Here is a 25,102-nt window from a genome sequence, read left to right as displayed (position 1 = left end):
CTGAAATGGGGATATCATAGTGGACACAAAGGAGGGCAAGTCCGTTCAGGCACTCTTGGCCGACGGTACTCCTCAGATAGGTTTTCAGCCTTTTCAGTGGTAAGAAAGACCTCTCGGCTTCCGCGTTAGAGACTGGAAGCGTCAACAGAGTCTTCAAGAGAATGGCGAGATTGGGGAACATGCTGGTGCTGGCGTGTGCCTGGGCTTCTTTGATAGTTTGGAAGACCGGAACAGATAATGCCCAGCGCCTTCACGAGTGTCAGGGATTCGATGTCGAGCTCGTAGAACTTCGCCGCTTGAACCACAGCCGCAACATTTCATGAACACGTCGTGGAAATGATTCTCCGCATCTGCTCTGAACTTGGCAAAAGTGGTATCGATGCCACGAATCGTGGCATAGGCTGACACCAGGGGCGGTATACACAAACGTTCTTAGCATCGCTAAGTGCACTTAACGGCAAAGAATCGTTAAGTTTTCTACTTAAAATGGCGCTGGGCCGCTTAGCGGTGAAGCTGGAGCACTTAGCGGGCGGAAAATTTAAGGCGGGGAAGGGGCTCCCTTAGCACCGTTAAAAATGCATAAGTATTGCAACATGGTGGATTACAGCGGGATGAAAGGCATCACCTCCTAATATATCTGCCTCGTCTAGACGAATTGGAGACGTGTAATGATTTGAAACTCATCCTGAAATATCTGTGGACTGTGCTGACCGTGCTGAGATGAGTGGTTCGGCGAGGCGGACCTTGGAAACACCTACATGGCCATCACGACTGAAGTGGTGTTCGCTGACAGGTAAAATGCAGGTGCAACCTTCACAGGCTGACAGAGATTGAGTGATAACTGACACTGGAGACCCTCAAGCGATGGCTGGTGACCGCCTGCCACCATCCACAGGCTGTTACACAAGGAGCCCTGGGAGTAACCTTGCTGGAAGCCCGCGGGCCGCGGTGTGTGGCTGGCGTTATACAGCCCCCAGCCATCGCCTGGAGGGCATCCAGTGTCTGTTATCACTCACCTTAGGTAGTCTGTGAAGGTCCAGTCAACACTGGTGCACGTGTATCTTACCTGTGATCAACACCGGCAGCCACAGACTCCTGCCCAAGGAACGAACACAGGTGAGCCAATATTTTACCTCGCCAGACTTATCCTTTACAATATTCAACTCTTTAAACCTAACACACCTGTTAATCTTGTGTCTGACTTCAACAAACGTTTCCCACCAATCTTACCAAACCCTAAACAATACCTATTTGGGTCACTAGTGTCTGTTATTTAATTTTTACTTGACTAACCTCCCAGCGGCGATAAACCAAACCTAACCTGGGTAAATTTATCATTGACATATAGTTATATCAACAATCTGTTATTTAAGATAGCCAGTTTTAACCAAATCAACAATTATTTAGAAAAGTTGATATTTTAACCTAACTTAAATGTCAGAAGGTGTCCTAACAAAATTACCTTCCTTTGCTTATTTTTAGTAACCAAACCAAATCAATTTGACGTACCGGTAGCTCTTAAACCGAACTTGCTCAAGTACTCAAGCTTGCATCACTTATGACTTTTTTCCTTTAATCCTAAATCAACTTGTTTAGAAACCTTGCTCTGACATACCTAACGTAATATAAGTTCACCTCTCCTAACTCAGATAAATTTCCGATTTGTGTTACTGACTATTTTTTAAACAAACATTTTGATTTTGGACGTAAATTTTTTACCAAACTAACTATCATTCAGAATGTTGCCTTATTTTAACTTAACAAAAAATTATAAACGTCACCAAACCTCATTGATCCTACTTAACGAATGGTAGCTATCCTTTCTGTAAAATACCTCCCAGGAATCCCTGGGTGTTGCAAAATGATACTAATACCCATGCTAGCTAGCATTGTAGTATTGTTTAATTTGTTTTGGTCATGTCTTTTTTTTCACATTTGAAATTAATTAGTTCACAGTATATTATGGCTTTTGTTATTTGCAGCTTCCTTTCTTATGAAGATCTAAAAGTGAATTTTATGATTATTCTTCGTCTTACTCCCAAATAGCTATTAAAGTCAATCAACAATGCTAAAATCTTTTTGAACAAAAAGAATTGCAAATTGGTCCATGAGTCAAGAGTTTTGACTTCTGGACAAGTATAGATATAGATATAGGGCAGGTACCAAAGCATTTCTAATTGTAATGTATCTATTTGCAGTGATCGTGATGACATTGACAACAACGAGCAAGTCCTCCTAGACCTAGAGTGACCTCAAGCTGGTATTCGCCACATAACATTATTGTTTAATCATTTAGTTTTTGTCATCCAGCATCAAGCAATCATTCCCATGCAAGAATATAAGGCACAATATAAGCAACTTCAATTGCTAGAAAATAAGACAATGTTGCCAGCCCATATAGTGTGCACTGTGCAGTAAATAACTCATGTAAATAATGCCTGTTATTCTATCACATACTTATGTCGATGCAATGTCTTTTAGTTCTTGCTTCGGGTATATTAATTACTAATCCATTCTTATTTCTCCGACGGCTATTTCCTGTGTCGATACGTCAATCAGTTCAGTACTTTTATTTTCTTAGCTTGTGTTTTGCAATTCTTTGCCAATTAAATCACTGGACACATCTTAATAAATATCACAGATTTAATTATCATATATCGGTCCCATAAGTTTATTTCAGATGCTCTTGAAACAACATCTGTCCATTCATAGTCCAACTTAACCTGGTAGCAGCAATGGGCCAAATTTGTGGCTTTACCGTGTACCAGCGATGGGCCACATTTTTGCCATGATATAAACCCCCAAAAATAGATGATGCATAAACTGATCACAAATGTGTTGATATATATTATGATATGGTTTGCGAGAGTGATGATTTTTTCTCATTTTTCTTGCTCGGAGGGACCTTTAAGAAACATGATCCCTGCAGCTACGAGGTTAACCTCTTTTAGTGTAGTACACTAATCAAGAAAAACATCCCAATTAATATATATATATATATATATATATATATATATATATATATATATATATATATATATATATATATATATATATATATATATATATATATATATATATATATATATATATATATATATATATATATATATATATATATATATATATATATATATATATATATATATATATATATATATATATATATATATATATATATATATATATATATATATATATATATATATATATATATATATATATATATATATATATATATATATATATATATATATATATATATATATATATATATATATATATATATATATATATATATATATATATATATATATGCTGAGGTTCCCGCCAGGAAGTGACGTCACCGAGCGGGAAGGCCTGTGATTGGGGCGCGCACGAGGGCCTTGGGGGACGCAGGCAGAGCAGTTGGATTCGAACCTCGGTCGGGACCTGAGGCTCGTAGCGTGGCGGTGCACGGACCCCCTTGGAGAAAGTGCCTGGTATTGGCGGTGTTTGGGTTTGTGGACTTTATTAGAGGGTTTCGACGGTCAACAAGTGGCCGGACCCCGGTGGAACAGTGTGGGAACTGTGACAAAGGAAATAAACCACGTTAAACCGGCGGATTGTGTTTCTCAGAGCCCGCCGAGGTGGAAGGGGTTTGCTTTCTACACAGTAAAGTGCACTGGTAGCCAGAGGCTGGATTTCACGCACGCTGTCGCTCTCGGAGGGAACACAGGGTGGCACACACGCCTGGGAGTCGCACCTCAGGGGACCAAGGACCCGGAAGCAGTGTTGGTAACCGTACGATAATTATCGTATTTGTACGATATTTTAGGCCTCTGTACGATGTACGATAAAGAGTTATATATCGTACGCCAAAATACGATAATTTTCCATGGGGAGTAGCAAAAAAGCACCTATCCCAAAGTTATAGCTGAGAGAGAGAGAGAGAGAGAGAGAGAGAGAGAGAGAGAGAGAGCGCCTATGGCCACCAAACTCGATCGTAGTGGCCTACTGCAATACTTGCGCACGCGCCGGTGGAGGAGGACGGAGGAGGAGGCACAAGAAGAAGAAGAGGAAGACGAGCTGCGAGCACGCCGCCTGGTACATACGCGTCCCAGACATGTGGTAAATATCGTTAAATTTCTCTATGATTTCAGGTTTTTTTATGTGTTTTATGTAGTATAGCGATGTGTAATAACACTGTAGCAGGTTTTAGCAAGCACAGATTAGCTGTCAGTAATTAGAAGTGAAGTAACTCGTTAAATAAGCTGTGTGTGTGTTTGTGTGTGCGTGGCGGCGTCGGTGGAGGCAGTGACTGTGTTCTTTGATCTTGATTGCTCTATAATATGTTATAAGCTTGCTGGTATAAAAATAAACGTGTGTTTTAAGCTTGTTGGTCTAAAGAGAAAGAGTGTATTATAAGCTTGCTGGTCTAAAAAGAAAGGTGTGTGTTTTAAGGTTGCTGGTCTAAAGACATAGGTGTTTTAAGCTTACTGGTCTTAAAACAAAGGTATACGTGGTTTAAAGCTAGCAGATTTTTGTTAGTAAGTTGAAGTGAAAGAATTTCTCATGTAAGCTGTGGCGTCGGTTGAGAGAGAGGTAGTGACTTTGTGTTGTCTTTCCTTTGTTCTCACGCTGTAGTTACAAGTCTCGCTTTCTTGATTCTCTCCTCTAGATGTGTTTTAAGCTACCTCGTCTAAAAAGAAGGGTGTGTTTTAAGCTTGCTGGTCTATAAAGAAAGGTGTGTTTTAAGTTTACTGGTCTTAAAAGAAAGGTGTGTGTTTTAAGCTTGCTGGTCTAAAGAGAAGGGTGTTTTAAGCTTACTAGTCTTAAATGTATATGTGGTTTAAACTTGCTGGTCTAAAGAGAAGGGTGTGTTTTAAGCTTTCTGGTCTTAAAAGAAAGAAAGATGTGTTTTAAGCTTGCTGGTATAAAGAGAAAGGTGTTTTAAGCTTACTGGTCTTAAAAGAATTGTGTTTTAAGCTTGCTGGTCTAAAAAGAAAGGTGTGTTTTAAGCTTGCTGGTCCAAAGAGAAGGGTCCTTTAAGTTTACTCAGTTCATTAGCCCGTACATTATTTTGAATTAAGATTTTACCAGTCGTCTGATCGGTCTGGTTCCTAAATAGCAGGTGAGTAACATGGTATTCGAGCTTACTGAATGTTACTGTTAGTGACTGTTTTATTGTTTGCATCTCGTTCATGGATAGCCTATAGGTTGGTTATTTTGTTATAATTTTTCATTTTACAGTTTAGACTGAAGAACTACAGTGCCTACATTAGTAATGGATACGTCAGAATCAGATTCGGACCGGACAGAACCAAAGGCAAAATCAGCGACACCAAAAAAGAGGAGACTGATTAGGGGTGAAGTTACAAAAGATGAAAAGCCTAAACACCGTGCCCAGCATTACCGAACAGATTGGGAATCTGCTCCAGAATTTCAGAAATGGCTTCAACCAGATAGAAGTGATAAGCTGAAGGCAAAGTGCAAAGTTTGTAACACTTCTTTTAAAGCAGAGATCACTGTACTGAAAAATCATGGTAAATCTAAGCACCATAAAGAAAGAATGAAGGGAACTGTAGTAAATCAGCCAGGAATTCAAACATTCTTCCATGATAGCATGAATACCTCCAAGAAAAGTCCACAGTACTTAGCTAAAGTTGCAGAAGTTAAGATAGCAGCTGTATTTGCAGAGCACAATCTTGCATTTTCATTAGCTGATCATTTAGGAAGTGTACTGAAAGATTGTTTCCCAGATTCAAAGATTGCAGGAGAGATAAATGTTAAACGCAAAAAATGACCAATATTGTTGTTAATGCAATTGAGGTAGCCACAAAGACACTGTAGCTAAAGTTCTTTGCAATCAGAAATTCAGTGTGCTAACAGACGAGTCTACAGATGTTTCCTCAGTAAAAACAGCTTGCATTGTAGTGAGATATTTTGAGAAGGATAAACTACAAATAACTAGTAAATTCTGGGAGCTCCACGAAGTTTTCAGCAAAGATGACTCCAAGACAGTAAATGAAGGAGCTACTGCAAATAATTTATTCAAAAGCATTATGGACTCATTTAAAAATTACAACATACCCTCAGAAAACATTGTAGGTTTTGGCTCAGATGGCTGTAGTGTTATGATGGGGAACAAGAATTCTGTGTCTACCAGATTTAAAGAAGTGTGCCCTGGAATTGTGGTCATCAAATGCATATGCCATTCTGCTCATTTGTGTGCTAGTGAGGCATGCAAAACCCTCCCACGTCGATGTGAAGACTTGGCAAGAGATATTTACAATTTCTTAAAGTGTAGTGCTAAGAGACAAGCCGTATTAGTACAGTTTCAAACATTTCTGGATTTGAAACCTCACAAAATGCTACACCCTGCACAGACCCGGTGGCTTTCTCTTGTTGCAGTTGTGGAACGCATTCTTGAGCAGTGGGAGGCACTTTTACTATTTTTCACAGATATGTCTCTCTCAGAACATATATTGTCTGCAGACCACATTCTGGCTTTGCTAAGAGACCCTTTCATTAAGATGTATTACTTGTTCCTTCAGTGGATCCTCCTAAATTCACAACATTAAATGCATATTTTCAGTCTAGTAAAGTTGCAGTAACTGAACTCAATGCCAAGATTTCTGAGCTATACCGTGACATTCTGTTGTGTTATATGGACAGACAATATGTCATGCAGTCTGACATATCTCAGATTGATCCTACAAAGAAAGAAAAACATAAAAAATGCTCAACTGTATCTTGTTGTAGGTGTGAAATCTTACAGCAACAAATCAGAGATAACATCAAGACCAGATCTGTGTTATGAGTTCTATAAGCGGTGTAGAACCTTCATGCAGGTTGCATGTACTGAAGTGAAGAAAAGATGGGATTTTAATGATCCAGTTTTATCAAAGATTGGCATCTTGAACCCCAAGCGTGCTCTAAGTTTAGTGACAAGAGAAATGGCACCTTCTATTGCTCCTTTAGCAACTCTGCTTCCACGCGTGGTGCCATCAAATGGACAAAGATTGTTGCAAGACTTAGATGACCAGTGGAGAAAGCTACCTTTAGTCGAGTTTCCAGAACCAATAGCAAAGGAAGAACAAACTGACATTTTCTGGGGAAAACTTCATGCCTTCGAAAATCCATTTGGCGAAAAAGAATTCGCTACTTTGTCCGAATTTGCAATCAGTGCTCTGTGTCTGCCTCACTCAAACGCAGATTGTGAGAGAGTGTTTAGCAAAGTAAATTTAACAAAAACCAAAACAAGGAATAGACTAAACACAGACACAATAAATGGAACTCTCTTGGCATCAGTGTCAATGAGACACCGGGCCAGTGCACAAAGTTTACCCCTTCAGATGACATGATAGCTCGGATGGCCACTTGTTCACTGTACAAACACAAGGCACTATTACAGTCAGGTAGCTCTAATGCAGAGGGAGAGGATAAAAGCTAAGAGTGTAGGCAGCATATTAATTACAGATTAATCAATTTCTCTATGAATTTTAAAGGAAAACAATTGAGAAGCTTGCTTTGTTTTTAATAAGCCATGTTACAAACAAAAAAGGAAAAAAAAATTATGTTAATATTTTAATTTGTATTAATAAACAATTTATAATGCTACATGTTATTGTTTGGTTTACCTGCAAATTAATAGGTACGATAATTCTGTATGAAATACGATAATTTTAACATTCATGTACGATACTCGCAGTTTCAAAAGTTACCATCCCTGCCCGGAAGTAACGTGAGTAGCCCATCCAGACGTTGGCAGGGTGACCAGATACAGCATAATTATGCTAAATTTGGCATAATTTTTTAAAAAAATGAATGTTTAGCATAATTTTTAGCATAGTATCAAATCTAGCATAATTTTAGCATAATTTTGAGTTTTGTACAATTTTCTTAACTTTTATTACCATCTATGAGAGGAATAATAGAATCTGTGACAGTTCACATTTTTAAAAAAAATCTTGAACGTTAAAGGCGGGTTACGTGCGGCCCGCGGCGCCGGGTAAAGTCAGTACTCAGTATTCACTGGACTGTCCGGCCTGGTGGCCACGTCGCGCTCGGGAGACAGACTGACCAGCAGTGCCAGTCACAGTGCGGCTGCCGCGGCTCAGTGGAGAGGTAAGGCCGGGGGCACACTTGGCGTTTCTTTTCCGATCGTTTTTTTCTCCGTCGTGCCCTTATAAACAGTGTACTCTTCAGACAGTGCAAAGTGTGGCCCAATACTGTGGTAGGCTATAGTCTACTCAGTAAATAAGTTATAACTTTTATCTCAGTATACATTCGCAAGTCGCCACTAACTTTATAACAATTATTTTGTTTTTGGTAATTATTGAATCATTTTGCAGGATAGGCTGTAATGGAGTCAGACCAAGAAAAACCCGTTTCTAAAAAGAAAAAACTAACTGAAAAATCTTACAGTCAAGCATTTCGTGAAGAATGGCTCAAGTTACCAGATTACATGCCCTGGCTAAGAAAACTGGACAACAACAAAGCTCAGTGTAGTGTCTGTAAAACATTTTTACAAAGTAAGAAATCTGTGATTGATCTACATGCAAAGGGAGACAAGCATAAGCGCCTTATGAAAGAAAAAAATGATCCCAAAGTAATTCCCATGACAAGTTTTGTGAAAGCAAAGAAAGAAAATGATGATGAAATTATTAACCGTGCTGAAATTAAACTCGCAGCATGGGCTGCTGAACATGAAATTTCTTTCAGAGCAATGGATCACCTACCTGCTGTGTTAGCTTCTTCCTTTAGTGACTCAAAGACTGCAAGTAAGGTTAAGCTTAAAAGAACAAAAACAGCTTCTGTCATCTATAATGTCATAGGTCAAAGGTTTTTGGAAAAGATGAAAAGCGAACTTAATGATGAGTCAGACATGGGACAAACAAAATTTTCAATGATCATGGATGAAAGTACTGATCTGACAGCTGAGAAACAATTAGCAATAGTAGTGAAGTATTTTTGTAAAACTGTTTTGTGTACAAGATTGTTGGCTCTTGTTCCAGTGGCAGAAGGAGATGCCAAGACTCTTTTTAGTGCATTAGAAAATGAATTAACTGCCAGTGATCTAAAATTTGAGAATTGTATTGGTTGGAGTGCTGATACTTGCAGCGTTATGCACGGAACACATGACAGTGTAAGTAGTCGACTCAGAAATGCAAACAGCAACATGATTATCATGAAGTGCGCTTGTCACAGTGCAGCACTGGTGGCATCATATGCATGTGGAGTATTACCACGTTCGTGTGAAAAGTTGGTACATGATGTATACAACTTTTTTGCTCATTCGTGTAAGCGTACTTCACACTTTCATGAATTTCAGGATTTCACAAATACTGACCCACATAAGTTGCTAAAACCTTGCCAAACACGTTGGTTAAGCCTGAAGGAATGCGTCTCCCGACTTCTTGAGCAATGGGATGCGCTTTTGCTTTTCATGCAGCATCATGATTTAGTAGAAAGGAATCTACAGGCGCATGATATTGCAAACATTATGGTGAATCCTTTCACCAAGATGTATCTAGAGTTTCTGAACTTTGTTTTGCCTAAGATTGTGAGTTTTAATGTAATGTTTCAGTCATCCTCACCAATGATTCATCTACTTCATGATTCTCTTGCAAAACTGTACTTAGACTTATTGTCATGTTATGTGAAGCCAGCATACTTGAAGCAGAGTAAGCATGATATTTCCTTGATTGACCCTGAGAGTGAGTTAGCTATGGTACCATTGGAATCTGTGTATGTTGGTACAAATGTTAGCCGCTTGCTAACCACTGCATCTCCCAAAGTCACAGTTGAAGCGAAAAGAGAGTTTCTCAACGTGTGCAGGAAATTTCTTGTTATTGCGTGCAAGCAGCTTAAGCAGCGCTTTAACTTTCATGACCCAGTATTGGTAGCAGCAAGTAAACTTAGCGTTGCAACTGTAAAGTCAGGAAACATTGCCTCATTTGTAGGGAACATTATGATTCACTTTCCAGGCATACTGAAAAATGGAAAAGAACAGGAAGTTGATGATCAATGGCGTAGCCTTCCTTATGATGATAATCTGACTGATGATATGGAGTTTGAAGTCTTTTGGAAAGCAGTTATGCAGGACACCAAGTACAATGCTCTTAGTTATTGCATCAAAGCTATTCTAACTATTCCAGTGGCTAATGCGGACTGTGAAAGAATTTTCTCTGAGATCCACCGATTAAAATCTCCAGTTCGCAATAGACTGACTTCCTCTTCTCTCCTGAAGTATGTGGCTGCTAGAGAAGGCATCGGGAGAGAGAGTGAAAACTGTGAGAAGTTTGAACCAGACAAGTTGATGCTTAAAAAAATGAATTCTAAAATGTATGAAAAATAAGAAACTGTACGGTAATAGGAAAAATAGGAAAAGTAGGGTATGAGAAACAGGAACTCAATTTACACATTACCTAAGTTATATTTATTTTGTACAAGTTACATGTATAGGAAAATTTTCAAATTATGTTGCACAAAAATGTCAAATAAACCTCGAAATGTGACTAGTTTGATTTTTTTTACCGTACAACAACTGCCAATAATCATACGAGTCCATACAACCTAAAAATAATACTAGGTTAATAAAAAATATGTAACAAATTGGAATGTTAACGACAGACAAGGTTTAGCATACTTTTTGCTAATCTAGCATAATTTCAGCTGCTGTCTAGCATAATCCCGCTTCAGAAATCTGGTCACCCTGGACGTTGGACGCCAGCCACAAGGAGCGGTGAGTCTCCTGGGGACGCTGACGGGGTTTTGGGGCGCCTGGGTGAGGTTACAGTGGTGTCAAGTGTCGGGATATTGTTGGTCTGTCTGAGGGTGCCGCTGGAGTTGCGTGTGGTGCTACGGGGAGTGTTGGGACAGTGTGAGAGCGACGGGCAGCGTGTGGGAGGGTTACGCCCTGTGTGCACGCGTCGTCATTTTCTTGCCCGGTCTTGCTGCGTGGACGCCGCGTGGGGGAGTCAGCTGACCGGAAAAGCGGGAAGAGGATCAGCTGTTGTTTACCTCCCAGCGGGCGGGCTTAGGACTGTTACGGACTGTGTGTGGTGTGTTCTAAGTCATGGCAGGGAAGGAAGTTACCCTGGAGGACCTGCTGGCCGCCCTCAGTGCCCAGGTGGAGGCTGTGACGGGCATGAGGAAGGAAGTGACTGAAAGCCTGGCAAGTGTACGGGAGGAGGTGGCGGGGAGTGCCGAGCGGGTATTTAAAGAGCTCAGGGCACACCTAGCGGAGGAGTGTAACCGTGTTAAAAAGGAGGTGAAGGAAGAGGTGCTTGAGGAGGTGTATACTAAGGCCGAGGTTAAGGCTGAAGTGGAAGGGGTTGCCAGAGAGTTAAGGAAGTATGTTGACGAGGCTATGGGTGCTAGCCAAGGCTTTGTCGCCCCTCAGGGAAACATGCCGCTCAGGGTACACGAGCAGCGCAGTGGGGATGAGGGGGGAAGTGACATTAATGATGACGGGAGCAGGTTTCGTCCCTGGTTCCGGCAAGACTCTCGCCCGCGGCACCCGTGTTTCAACCTCTGGGCACTCCGGCTAACGTGTTATCGCCTCCTCCTTCCCCGCCAGGCTCGGTAAAGTCCTGCCACTCGTGCACCAGCTCCACGACACGACGGCTCCGGGACGGGACGAGGCGCCGGCCACAGGAGTTCGATGGGAGTGTCTCTTGGGAGGCATATAAGACACAACTCGAACTCCTGGCGAGCGCCCGTCAGTGGAGTCGGAGGAAATGGCCCTGCAGCTGGTGTGCGCGCTCAAGGAGCGGCGCTCGAGGTTCTGAACCAGCTGCCGGCCGCCCAACGGAGCTCCTACAGCGAGGTGACAGCTGCTCTGGAGCGGAGGTCCGGGCATCAGCACCAGTCTGAGGTGTTCAGGACCAGGTTTCGGGCTCGGACAAGGGGCCCGGGGGAACCCCGGACACGCGTGGCGCAAGACTTGGAGGTGCTGGTGCGCCGTGCGTACCCAGGGGCAGGTGAGCTGATCACCATCCTCCTGCGGGATCAGTTTGTTGACGCTATCGATAAACAAAAACTGAGCATTAATGTGCAGCAGGCACACCCCAAGGACCTTCAGGAGGCTTTGGCCAGGGGCTTGGAGCTGGAGTCGTTTCTCAGGACGACAAGGGAGAAACCCAGCGGGAACCATAGCCCTTACAAGGTGAAGGCGAAGAAGGGGAGCGTGAGGAAGTCGTCCTCCAGTCCTTCACCACCCCCAGGTGAGTTCAAGGGGAACTGTTTCTCGTGCGGGCAGCAGGGACACTCCAGGAAGTACTGCCCGGGGAGCAAGAGCAGCAGTAAGGCTGGCGGCACGGGAGCGGGGCCGACTCAGTACAAGCCCTGCTGTTACAACTGTGGCAAGGGTCACCGGACTTCAGAGTGTACCCTGGTCCCCGCCACAGACTGTAAGGAGGCCGCGGGAAACCGGGACGGGCTGGCGGAGGGGGGTAAGCGCCAGTCGAAGGAGAAGAAGCCCCAATCCGCCTAAGTTGCCGCGCTGAGGGCGCCCGGACCGTTCAGGTGGGTGGGCAAGTGGATGGGAATTCTTGCTACCTGACGGTGGACTCGGGCGCCGAGCGCACGTTCGTGCAGGACGGCATGCTGGCAACCGGACAGCCCCGGTGGCCAGGCAGCAGCTGTGGGATTACGGGACACTGCACACAGCTCAGGGGCCAGTGGATGCCAGGGTAACTGTGGGCGGCACGGAGGAGTGTCTTCCTGTCTTCGTGGCTGACGTCGGGGAGAACTTGCTGGGACTAGACTATCTCCAGCGGAACAGGGCGGTGCTGGATTTCGGGGATATGACCATGGCGGTCGGAGGCAACGTGGTGCCGCTAAGGGAAGGCGGCGGAGGCGCAGTGGAGAGTGCTGTCTCTGTCGAGACTCACCGAGCCCATGCTGAGTCACCCACCGAAGCCAGCCACCGCTGCCGACTAGGGAAGGAGAAGGAGAGTCTAGTTCCGGACGGGTGTGAAGGTGTACAGACGACTATGGACCCGGTAGGTCTGGTCGAGGGCACGCAGGAGAATAGCACTGGGGTTCCACCTCATCTGCAGGATCTATTGCAGAGGAGCCCGGTATGCCTGTCCGGAGAACAGGTGGACGGGGTGGGAAAAGTGCTGACTCAGTATGCGGATGTGTTCTCGAAGGGAGACCATGACCTGGGCCGGACCAGTCTGGTAAAACACCACATCCACACAGGAGACAGTCGTCCTGTCAAGTTGCCGCCCCGGAGGATTGCGCCTGCACGACGGCTGGAGGTGGAAAAAGCCGTGGAGGAGCTGCTCGCACAAGGGGTTATTGAAAAGTCGTGCAGCCCATGGAGTGCCGCTGTCGTCCTCGTTAAGAAGAAGGATGGGTCCACCAGGTGTTGTGTGGACTATCGGGGCCTTAACGCGGTGACGACAAAGGACTCTTACCCTCTCCCGAGGGTGGATGACACGCTGGATGCGCTCACGGGGGCACAGTGGTTCTCGACCTTGGATCTGAAGTCCGGCTACCATCAGGTTGAGGTAGCGGAGGAGGACAGAGAGAAGACGGCCTTCTCGTCTGGGCAAGGACTGTACCAGTTCAAGGTAATGAGTTTCGGACTCGTGAATGCCCCGGCAACGTTTGAGCGTTTGATGGAGCGTGTGCTGGAAGGGTTGCTCTGGAAAAGCGCCCTGGTGTACTTGGACGATGTACTAGTGTACGGGGACTCGTTCAAGCTGGCTCTGGAAAGGTTAAAAACAGTGCTGGACAGGCTCAGGGCGGCTAATGTGAAACTGAGTCCTAAGAAGTGCTGTCTTTTCCGGAAGGAAGTGCCGTTCCTGGGGCACATAGTGACTAGTGAGGGGGTGAAAACAGACCCGGGTAAAGTTGAGTCAGTAAGGAGTGGCCGGTGCCGCGTAGTGTGACTGAAGTTCGTGGGTTTATCGGACTGTGCACGTACTACCGGCGGTTCGTGAAGGGGTTTGCTCAGACCGCAGCGCCACTCCACCACTTGACTCGGAAAGGGGCCTGCTTTCACTGGAGCGAGGACTGTCAACGGGCTTTTGAGGAGTTGAAGGAGGCCCTTGCTAATGCCCCTGTGTTGCCGTACCCTGACCCCACAAAGGTGTACATTCTGGACTGCGACGCTAGTGCTGAGGGCGTGGGAGCAGTTCTGTCCCAGGAAAAGGATGGGCAGGAATGGGTTGTCTCCTACTTCAGCCGGAAGTTCTCTGCGCCAGAGAGGAACTATTGCGTCACACGTAAGGAGTTGTTGGCAGTGATTCAGGCGCTAGATCACTTCCATCCGTACTTGTACGGGGCCAAGTTCAAGGTCAGGACGGACCATGCTGCGCTGAGGTGGTTAAAGAACCTCAGGAACCCGGAGGGTCAGCTGGCCAGGTGGATTGGCAAGCTTGAACAGCACGACTACCACATTGAGTACCGGCCGGGGAAACTGCACGGTAATGCGGACAGTTTAAGTCGCCGGCCCTGCGAAAGTGACTGTGCACATTGCAGCCGCCGGGAGGGGGAGCCTGTGAGCGTGAAGGCTGCCGCGGTTGCCAGTGACACTAGTTGGGGAGAGGACCTCGGACAGGCCCAGCGGGAGGACGCGGACATTGGGCCCATAGTGACACTGCGGGAAGAACATAAGAACATAAGAACATAAGAACGCAGGAGTCTGCAAGAGGCCGGTAGGCCTGTACGAGGCAGCTCCTTTGACCCTAAGCTCCCGTGTATCTAACCCCACCTAATATCGCTGTCCATGAATTTATCTAGTCTATTTTTGAATGTGACAATTGTATTGGCACTCACCACATGACTGCTAAGCCTATTCCACTCATCCACCACCCTATTAGTAAACCAATTTTTGCCTATGTCCCTGTTGAATCTGAATTTATCCAGTTTAAACCCGTTACTTCGTGTCCTACCCGGTTCTTTTACCAACAAAACCTTATGAATGTCTCCCTTATTAAAGCCCTTCATCCATTTATAAACCTCGATCATGTCTCCACGCACCCTTCGCCTTTCTAGAGAATGCAAGTTTAACTGTTTGAGTCTTTCCTCGTATGGCAAGTTTCTCAACCCCTGAATCATCTTAGTCATCCTCCTCTGCACCGATTCTAACATTTTGATATCCATTCTATAGTAGGGTGACCAGAACTGAACCGCATAGTCAAGATGAGGTCTAACTAATGCTAAATATAGTTTGAGGAAGACTTCGGGGCTTCTGTTGCTTACGCTCCTTGAAATAAATCCCAGTACCCTATTAGCTCGATTTCTAGCTTGAATGCATTGTGCCCTTGGACGGAGATCAGAGCTCACTAAGACCCTAAATCCTCTCGCACCCAGACCTACTTATGAGAGTGTCATTTAAGCAATAGTTATGTGAGGGGTTGTTCCTACCTACACTCAGAATACTGCACTTCCTACATTGAACTCCATCTGCCATTTATCCGCCCAGTCATATAATCTGTTGAGTTCACCTTGGAGAATACTAGCGTCCTGATCCGACTCAATTACTCTACCGATCTTGGTATCATCTGCAAATTTACTAACATCACTACTAATTCCTGTGTCTAAGTCATTGATATAAATAATAAACAAAAGTGGACCTAATACCGAACCTTGTGGGACCCCACTCGTAACACATCACCAGTCAGATCTTTTACCCTTGATTTGCACTTTGCTTCCTATTGCTAAGCCACGCCTTGACCCAGTTCAAAACTTTACCTCTACTCCGTGAGCCTGTAATTTAAGCAACAGGCGAGGAAAACCGCCTTGGGAAAGTGTTGCACCGTTGAGCCCTGCAGCTAAGGCGTTGTGGCAACAGTGGGCAGTGCTACCCTGAGTGATGGGGTGCTGCAGAGGCGGTGGGAGACAAGTGGCGGCGGTGTGGCCTTCTGGCAGACAATAGTTCCTGGGAAAATGAGAAAGGAACTGGTGCGCGAGGCTCACGGTGGTAGTGCGAGCGGCCACTTCGGTGTGCGTAAGACCCTCGGGAGGTTAAAGCAGCGTGTGTACTGGGTAGGCATGCGAAAGGACGCGACTGAGTGGTGCAGGAGTTGTGACGTGTGTTGTGCCAAGATGGGCCCCGGGAGAAGGACTGTGGCTCCCTTACAGGTGTACCAGGTAGGGGCATCCATGGAGAGGGTAGCAGTGGACATTGTGGGCCCATTCCCTAAGACAGTTCGGGGAAATCGCTTTGTGTGCGTGGCCATGGGACTATTTTACTAAGTGGCCGGAAGCGTTCCCTCTCCCGAACCATGAGGCGGGCACAGTGGCGGGGGTGTTGGTGGACGAGTTCTTTGCCCGGTTTGGTGTGCCGCACGAGTTGCACTCCGACCAAGGGAGGGAGTTTGAGTCGGCCGTGTTCCGGGAGTGCTGTAGCTTGCTGGGCATTAAAATGACTCGTACCACACCCCTACGGCCTCAGTCAGATGGCATGGTGGAACGCTACAACCGCACCCTAGGTCAGGAGTTGGCAAAGTATTGCCAGGAGGGACAGGAGGATTGGGACTTGAAAATCCCCCTGGTACTGATGGCTTACCGCTCGGCCGAACACGAGGTGACTGGGTACACGCCCGCGCGGCTGATGTGTGGACGGGAGTTCCGGCTGCCAGTGGATCTGGTGACTGGCAGGCCGCCGGACGAGGAGATGCCCACTACAGTCACCCCCTACGCTATCGCCCTCCAGGACCGTCTCCAGCAAGTACACCATCAGGTGAGGGCTAACCTGAAGGTGTCGGGCGAGACGATGAAAGACCGGTACGATCGGCGGGCCAAGTCACCACCTTTCAAGGAGGGGGACAAAGTGTGGTTGCACAACCCTTGGAGAAAGAAAGGGTTGTCTCCCAAGCTCCAGAGTCCCTGGGAGGGGCCCTACGACGTGGAACGGGTCCTTTCTGACGTCACATTCCGCATACGCCAGGGGCCTCACAGGCGTGCCATGGTGGTGCACGCGGACCGGCTCTGGCGGTACCACGGTCCCGGGGACTTCTCCTGGGAGGAAGCTTCGCTGGCGGGCAGCGAGGAGGAGGAGGAAGCGGACCTGGGGCTGGGGGTCGAGGAGCCCCTGGTGACGGAGGATGAGGAGGACCTGGACCCGAGGGAACCGGAGCCCATGGTGTTGGAGGAGGACGCGGGCGAGGAGGTGTGTCCCCTGGACGGGGCATCTGCAGGAGGTAATCTTGGGCCGGAGGTAAGGAGGCCCAGGAGGGAGCGGCGTCTCCCGGTTGGATGGAGGATTTTGTTTGTGACTGAGCACATGTTTAGTTGAGTTTACTTTATTTGGGCGGGATGTGTGTTTTATTTTTTTGGGGAGCGAGGACGCTCCATCTTTCACAGGAGGGGGTGATGTTACGGCTGCCTGAGGTTCCCGCCAGGAAGTGACGTCACCGAGCGGGAAGGCCTGTGATTGGGGCGCGCACGAGGGCCTTGGGGGACGCCGGCAGGCAGTTGGATTCGAACCTCGGTCGGGACCTGAGGCTCGTAGCGTGGCGGTGCACGGACCCCCTTGGAGAAAGTGCCTGGCATTGGCGGTGTTTGGGTTTGTGGACTTTAGTAGAGGGTTTCGACGGTCAACAAGTGGCCGGACCCCGGTGGAACAGTGTGGGAACTGTGACAAAGGAAATAAACCACGTTAAACCGGTGGATTATGTTTCTCTGAGCCCGCCGAGGTGGAAGGGGTTTGCTTTCTCCACAGTAAAGTGCACTGGTAGCCAGAGGCTGGATTTCACGCACGCTGTCGCCCTCGGAGGGAACACAGGGTGGCACACATGCCTGGGAGTCGCACCTCAGGGGACCAAGGACCCGGAAGTATCGTGAGTAGCCCATCCAGACGTTGGGCGCCAGCCACAAGGAGCGGTGAGTCTCCTGGGGACGCTGACGGGGTTTTTGGGCGCCTGGGTGAGGTTACAGGTAGGTTACAGTATTATTCTTAGAATAGTTGTGTATACGGCCCCAGATTCACTGACGCCTCGCAGATACGACAATCTTAAGTGGATCCAATATGGCGGAAATAAGAATGTCGTATCTTGCGATTCACAAAAAAATCTTAAGGCCGCCATGTTTAGATTTCCCTGCCTTAACGCTGTTTCACACTCCCGCCGACAGACGGCGTAGTGTGTTGTTGACATATTTCGTTCAACCAATGGCAGCGCTCGATACATACGTACTCAAGAGACAGCAGCCAATCACAGGAACCTCAACACCAGTGCAGCACGTGGCCCGTGACAGAGGCAGGCGATGTTGTCTGCCCCACCGGGAGTACGGAGATGAAGTGAGGAAGTTCAGGTAAGCCAATCACTTGTCATGTGGAGAGTCAGCTTGGTATATTGTTGCTAAAACGTGCTAGTGAGTGAAACATTTTTGTTAACCTGCATGAAGGTATCCTTTAGGTAACGTTATAAACGTCTTTCTGTCAGTTCTTAGCCATGACTTTGTCCTCCAAGTTGTCCATGATCAGTCTCATTACCTTGTTTTGACCTCCTCTGTAGGTAAAAGTGTAATATACTTGCATGCACCAAGTTATCTCACCATGGAAAGGGGAAGGGATATGGGGCCACACATTTCAGTACGAGATGTCATTTCAGTATTTTCATAGAGGTGAGGCCATTTACTGAGCAGCAGAGCATAGCAAACTTATCAGTCATTAAGATTTGCCACTTCTGCCACCAGGGCACTGCCCAGTAATGTGGCTAAGATTAGGAGTGGAGCTCAGACATTGTCAGCTGCTCAGATATTGGGAAGTAGATAAAACGGCATACTTTCCAAAGAGCAGCTTGCTGTATTATGGCTTAAAACACTGTCGCTCTACCATAAGTGCAATAACAATAAGTAAAAAGCTCTTTCATAGTGCTTGAGATAAACTAACTTCCTATTAAAACATAGATACTTTAAATTCACTATTATAACTTAGTCATTGTATTTCTTTGTTTTCTTCATTTCCACAGATTAAGTTTAATAACTATGTAAACTTTCTACTTCATTGCTTCTTAACCTTTAACTACTAGCCAGTCACTTTTACATCTCTTTCTCTCTTATGATCCTGGTTATGATGACCAAGCAAATAATTTTCCTTTTATAGGAGACTGAGTGTAACCTGTAAGTGTAGTGGGTGCTACAACACCTAGCAGCCCATATGTCCCAGCAGTGGTGCAGCGTCGGACCCTTAAACTTCCAGGCAGGAGACACAAGATAAAAGATTCTGAAGAAGCAAGACCAAGCATATATTACTGGATAGTTTGCAGAAATGTGTAGATTTCCTTGAATAGTTTCAACCAGAATGACTGCAATAGCTGGAGCTTTTCAGGACTTTGTTGAATATTGCAGGGCATAAAATTCTGTATTTCTTATGCATCACTAAAGGTCTCTTTTGCTTTCTTCAAACCTGTTTTGTATTTGCAATTTATTTAATTGTTTTCTATAGGAAATAACATATAAAAAAATGTTTAATGGCAGGCTGTGAAGAGTTGCTCCAAATAGTACACACCACGGTGCTATATGCTTTATATTTTATTAAGTGTATAATAAGCTCAGCCATATTGTCCTGCAGTTAATTTTTAGAGTCGGATAATTTCTCCCCTTTTTTTACAATATAAGTTGTGATTGTGTTCATGTATACCAGCAGTTCTTTCTTTAATTATATTAGTAAAGAAGTTGTTTTTTATATATATGAAGTCAGATTAAGTGACTTTCAAAAGTATTATAATTAAGTTCATTTAGCCTGTGTCACTCTCAAAGTTATACGCCTCCGTGGTCTAGTGGTTAGCGTGCCTGGCTTCTACTCCGCAGGCCCGGGTTCAAATCCCGGCCCGGGCAGTCGGCGTGCGACTCACCCAGCTGTTCATCCTTGCTCTCAGGCTGGTCGATAAATGGGTACCTGGGGAAACCTGGGGAAGGTAAACTGTGGTAACCCAGATATCACACTGGCCCTGTGTCCCGGGGTAATGGGGGCTCCCTTCCACCACAGTCTCAAGGGCCAATGTTACAGAGATGAGCACCGAGGCCATGTGCTGCTACTGCGTATCCCCCCCAACTTTACTACTCTTACTCTCAAAGCATATAATTGTGTGTTTGTGTGTATGTGTGTCGCATCCTGGAAAGCCCAAGACTTCTCTCAAAACTGACGACTCGAGAAAGAGTCTGGCTTCCAGCTATATCTTGAGAGCCAACAGTCGTCGTGGAAATTTTATAGGTATAGTGGAATGTGTTTTGCCAGTGGGCAGTGTCATTGTCTTTGAAGAACTCTGCCGAGTTCTTAACGAAACACACTCATACACCAATTTCCTCGGTGATTTCCTGTATTTTATTGCCAGTACACTATTTGACACATTTAAATATTTAATAATGTATATATCAATGCCCACTTTTTCATTATAAGAACATAAGAACGCAGGAGTCTACAAGAGGCCGGTAGGCCTGTACTAGGCACCTCCTTTGACCCTAAGCTCCCGTGTATCTAACCCCACCTAATATCGCTGTCCATGAATTTATCTAGTCTATTTTTGAATGTGACAATTGTATTGGCACTCACCACATGACTGCTAAGCCCACTCCACTCATCCACCACCCTGTTAGTAAACCAATTTTTGCCTGTGTCCCTGTTGAATCTGAATTTATCCAGTTTAAACCTATTACCTCGTGTCCTACCCGGTTCTCTTACCAACAAAACCTTATGAATGTCTCCCTTATTAAAGCCCTTCATCCATTTATAAACCTCGATCATGTCTCCACGCACCCCTCACCTTTCTAGAGAATGCAAGTCTAACTGTTTGAGTCTTTCCTCGTATGGCAAGCTTCTCAACCCCTGAATCATCTTAGTCATCCTACTCTGCACCGATTCTAACATTTTGATATCCATTCTATAGTAAGGTGACCAGAACTGAACCGCATAGTCAAGATGAGGTCTAACTCATGCTAAAGAAAGTTTGAGGAAGACTTCGGGCTTCTGTTGCTTACGCTCCTTGAAATAAATCCCAGTACCCTATTAGCTCGATTTCTAGCTTGAATGCATTGTGGCCTTGGATGGAGATCAGAGCTCACTAAGACCCCTAAATCCTCTCGCACCCAGACCTGCTTATGAGTGTCATTTAAGCAATAGTTATGTGAGGAGTTGTTCCTTCCAACACTCAGAGTACTGCACTTCCCTACATTGAACTCCATCTGCCATTTATCCGCCCAGTCATACAATCTGTTGAGTTCACCTTGGAGAATACTAGCGTCCTGATCAGACTCAATTACTCTACCGATCTTGGTATCATCTGCAAATTTACTAACATCACTACTAATTCCTGTATCTAAGTCATTGATATAAATAATAAACAAAAGTGGACCTAATACCGAACCTTGTGGGACCCCACTCGTAACACATCCCCAGTCAGATCTTTTACCATTGATTTGCACTCTTTGCTTCCTATTGCTAAGCCACGCCTTGACCCAGTTCAAAACTTTACCCTCTACTCCGTGAGCCTGTAATATAAGCAACAGTCGTTGGCGAGGAACTTTGTCAAACGCTTTACTAAAATAAGATAGATTACATCATAATTTTCATCTCTGTCAACCGCCTCAAATACTTTATTGTAGAAGGACAAGAGATTGGTGAGGCATGACCTACCTTTTGTGAACCCATGCTGCGAGTCGTGAATTAAGCTATGTTTCTCTAAATGCTCCCGAATGTTCCTGGCTATTATGGACTCCAGCATCTTGCCTATAACCGATGTTAACCTAATTGGGCGATAGTTTGAAGCAACCGACCTGTCCCCCTTTTTAAAAATCGGCGTCACATTAGCTACTTTCCATAGGCTCGGCACATAGCCAGTATTTACCGAAATCTTAAAGATGTCGGTTAGTGGGTCACTGAGTACATCACCTAATTCCTTTAATACCCTCGGAAATATCCCGTCAGGACCTGGCAATTTGTTCTTCTTAAGCTTATCTATCTCATCCTGAACTACTTGCCTGGTAATGATTACATCCCTCAATTTATCGCCATCCCCGCCCTCGTACACCTGAACTCTTTCCGGTATAGTCGTTCGATCCTCTTGTGTGAATACTGAAAGGAAGTAGTCGTTCAACAATGTGCTCATATTTTCGTAATTTTCTACAAGCTCCCCTGTGTTTGTTTTCAGCGGTCCAATTTTCTCCCGTGTTTTTGTTCTATACATCTGAAAGAAGCCCTTAGGATTACTTTTCGCCTCATTTGCTACTTTGATCTCATAGTTCCTTTTTGCTATCCTGGTGTTTTTCTTAACTAATCTAGATAGTTCGACGTACCGGCCCCTGAGACGTGTTTCACCATTCTTTATTTTCTGATAAATTCCCTTCTTTAACCCAATCTCGTGTTTTAGTCCACGAGTCATCCACTTAGGATCATTGTTTTCTTTTCTAAGTGTTCGCTGTGGTATATGCTGTCCTTGCCCCTCTACTATTACTCTAACTAAGTTATTATAAGACATTTCTACCTGGTTCTCCTGGCTCTCCAATCCGCAGTTCTGGCCCTCATGAATCCCTAAATTATCCCAGTTTACCCCTTCAAGATGTCTTCGAAGCCCCTCGTAATTTGCTCTTCTGAAATCTGGCACTAACACTGGGTTTGGTTCGCGGGTTACCGCCTAAGCTAAAACGAACCGTTCTGTGGTCACTTTCCTAACTCTCCGCCCACCTCCAACTCACGTAGCAAGTTCCCATTATTGGTTAGGACAAAGTCTAATATGTTATCTCCTCTGGTAGGCTCAGTAACTACCTGCTTAAGGAAATTATCTTGTATAACTTCAAGAAAGTCCTCGGCTTCTAGGTCACCCACTAGGTCTTCCCAGTCTATCTTCCTATAATTAAAGTCCCCCATTACGCAGACATTTCTACTCATACTCGCCCTGCCAATCTCCTGTAGTAATATACTCGTGTCCTGCCTGTTAAGGTTAGGTGGCCTGTACATAACTCCTAGAGTTAGTTTTTCTTTCCCTTTGTAAACGTCCACCCAAACTGATTCTGAATCCATGTTAGTTTTGACTGAATTGTTAACTAAACATTTAAGTGAGTCTTTAACATATAGAGCAACTCCACCTCCCTTTCTGCCCCTTCTGTCTTTGTGAAACATCTGATAACCCGTCATTTCAAATTCTGATCTAAAATTTCTATTGGCAGTGTCTATCCATGTCTCAGTGATCGCTATTATGTCAAAATTTTCTGAACAAGCCTCACCCCTTAGTAAGTCTATCTTGTTTCTGAGGCTCCTGCTGTTAGTATAGAAGATTCTTAGCCCGTCATCTGTTACTTCCCTAGAATTACTTCTAAGCTGCCTGGTTATATTATGAGCTAGATGTCCCCTCCCATTACTCCTCCCATTGCTCCCATTACTCCTCCCCCCTTCGCCTATACTAAAAAATCCCTTATGTTCTCAACTTGTGCCAGCAACATATGAGTCAGTACATTAGTAAGGTTAGGTTACATAAATGAAAAAAAGTGCATATTTGAGTTAAAAACAAAAACATTATTTTCTTGTCAATACCCCAAAAATAACTTGAATTTCAAGGTGAGAAAGATTTTTTTTATAGTCTATGGACAAAGAACCCTTATTTTCTAGTTTTAATGTTGTGCTATAAGTAGAAACTGAAGTAATTATATATTTTTCACTTAACTTTTTTGCACGAAATAAATATCAATATATATAAATATATATATATATATATATATATATATATATATATATATATATATATATATATATATATATATATATATATATATATATATATTTTTTTTTTTTTTTTTTTTTTTGCCTCAACCTAAAATCATAAAATACTTTTTCAATTATAGTAGCCATGACACTATGAGTGGGAATAAAACTGGGTGATGAAGCAAACCTTGACGGGTGGTGCTAGGTTGCTAATTTACCAGCAATAAGTTACCACGTGATGGAGATGAGCACCAAGGCCACACACAGCTATGTGTATGCCCCCAACTTCACCCTACCTTTACGAGACACATCATCTATAACACCCAGTAAAACTAGCATAGTATATAGTAAATGTAATACCTTAATACAGTAAATATCATTGAGACAAGAATGAGCCATGGGATGACTAAATTACCAAAATATCCAACAAACATATAATGGATGTTGCAAAGAATGGGTAATTGCTTAGCAGGAGCAGTCTATTTGAGATGCATATTACTTATTTCCTGTGGTATGTTATGATGCTTTTTAATGGAGATCTGTTTATTATCACAATAATTCAGCTATGAAAGTGCTACAGCAAATTTACCCCAGAATTCACTATAACAAGCACTGCGGCATATATCGTCCAGCCGTCTTCACTCCCAAATCTATTTACAAATTAACAGACTCATTTTAACCTAGTGGATGGTAACCTAACTCTGCTAAAATTGTAACCTATAATTGCCACTGGGGATATTAGCCTATCGTTACAGAGGAGAGTAAACTGTCAACCCAAGTATGAGACTCACCAAATCAACTCTAGTACTTTCATAATTGCTTCCTGGTGATAACTAACTCCACAAAAAAAGACATGATAATTTACCCAGTAATGAGTAGTTTGTGTCTCTAAAATAGGTCGCTAAAATCCGCTAAACAATGGCAAGGGCACACCCAGAAATATGTTCAGGGAGATTGGAGGGCAGAGAAAAAGACAAGAGAAACTTTGGGGGTGCAGGGCCTGAAACCTCATCAACGGTAAACGGGTGGGGTCCGGCCCATCCTTGGTTGTGCTAGTGGTCTAAGGTATTACAAACTACAAATTAAGACTAAATTATTCACCGAGCATGTATGAGTACCCACATTACCCCCTGGTGAATCTCCTGCGGGCATTACAAGCCCTCCATATATATTATCACAAGTGTTTACGGCAGGATATTTGATTCAATAGTGTAGGAGTTCACAATCACAACATATTCAGTGAATGGTATTATATACGGTTAACACGTCCTTATAAAGCAATGTTTTGATAGCACTGTGACGTTTTGTTCATTATTTTGGCAGCGGGTCTTCCTCTTCTTCATTCCTCCTTGTGTTGTGGAGAAAATCTGCCCTACGTACGGGTTCAGCACTACACGTCTCGTCCACTCTCTTCCAGTCCTCCCATTCACTCCACGTCCCATCTCACTCAGAAACACCTGC

General features: G+C 44.5%; 2 protein-coding genes and 1 pseudogene across 7 annotated transcripts in view; 2 read left to right on the top strand and 1 right to left on the bottom strand.

Annotated features, from left to right (window-relative positions):
• Nucleotides 1–25,102, bottom strand: part of LOC126980751 (zinc finger protein 431-like) — a 145,224-nt gene that overhangs the window by 31,372 nt on the left and 88,750 nt on the right. The window lies entirely within an intron of this gene.
• On the top strand, nt 5,233–6,563 carry LOC126980797 (uncharacterized; annotated as a pseudogene).
• Nucleotides 7,746–10,502, top strand: LOC126980748 (zinc finger protein 862-like). 2 transcript variants are annotated; one of them, XM_050831031.1, is made up of 2 exons: nt 7,746–8,109; nt 8,342–10,502. In XM_050831031.1, the coding sequence occupies exon 2, from the start codon at nt 8,348–8,350 to the stop codon at nt 10,340–10,342; it is 1,995 nt and encodes a 664-aa protein (XP_050686988.1). In that variant the 5' UTR covers nt 7,746–8,109; nt 8,342–8,347; the 3' UTR covers nt 10,343–10,502. The 2 variants fall into 2 exon arrangements, with proteins under 2 accessions (XP_050686988.1, XP_050686987.1); XM_050831030.1 differs by having other exon boundaries at nt 8,337–10,502.

Source organism: Eriocheir sinensis, chromosome 45, assembly GCF_024679095.1.
Source record: "Eriocheir sinensis breed Jianghai 21 chromosome 45, ASM2467909v1, whole genome shotgun sequence".
Classification (NCBI taxonomy): domain Eukaryota; kingdom Metazoa; phylum Arthropoda; class Malacostraca; order Decapoda; family Varunidae; genus Eriocheir; species Eriocheir sinensis.
Note: the sequence above shows the minus strand (reverse complement) of the source record. Positions and strands in the feature narration are given on the sequence as shown.

Excerpts from the sequence above, each read along its gene's own strand:
- LOC126980748 (XM_050831031.1), top strand. The coding sequence starts at position 8,348 with ATGGAGTCAGACCAAGAAAAACCCGTTTCTAAAAAGAAAAAACTAACT.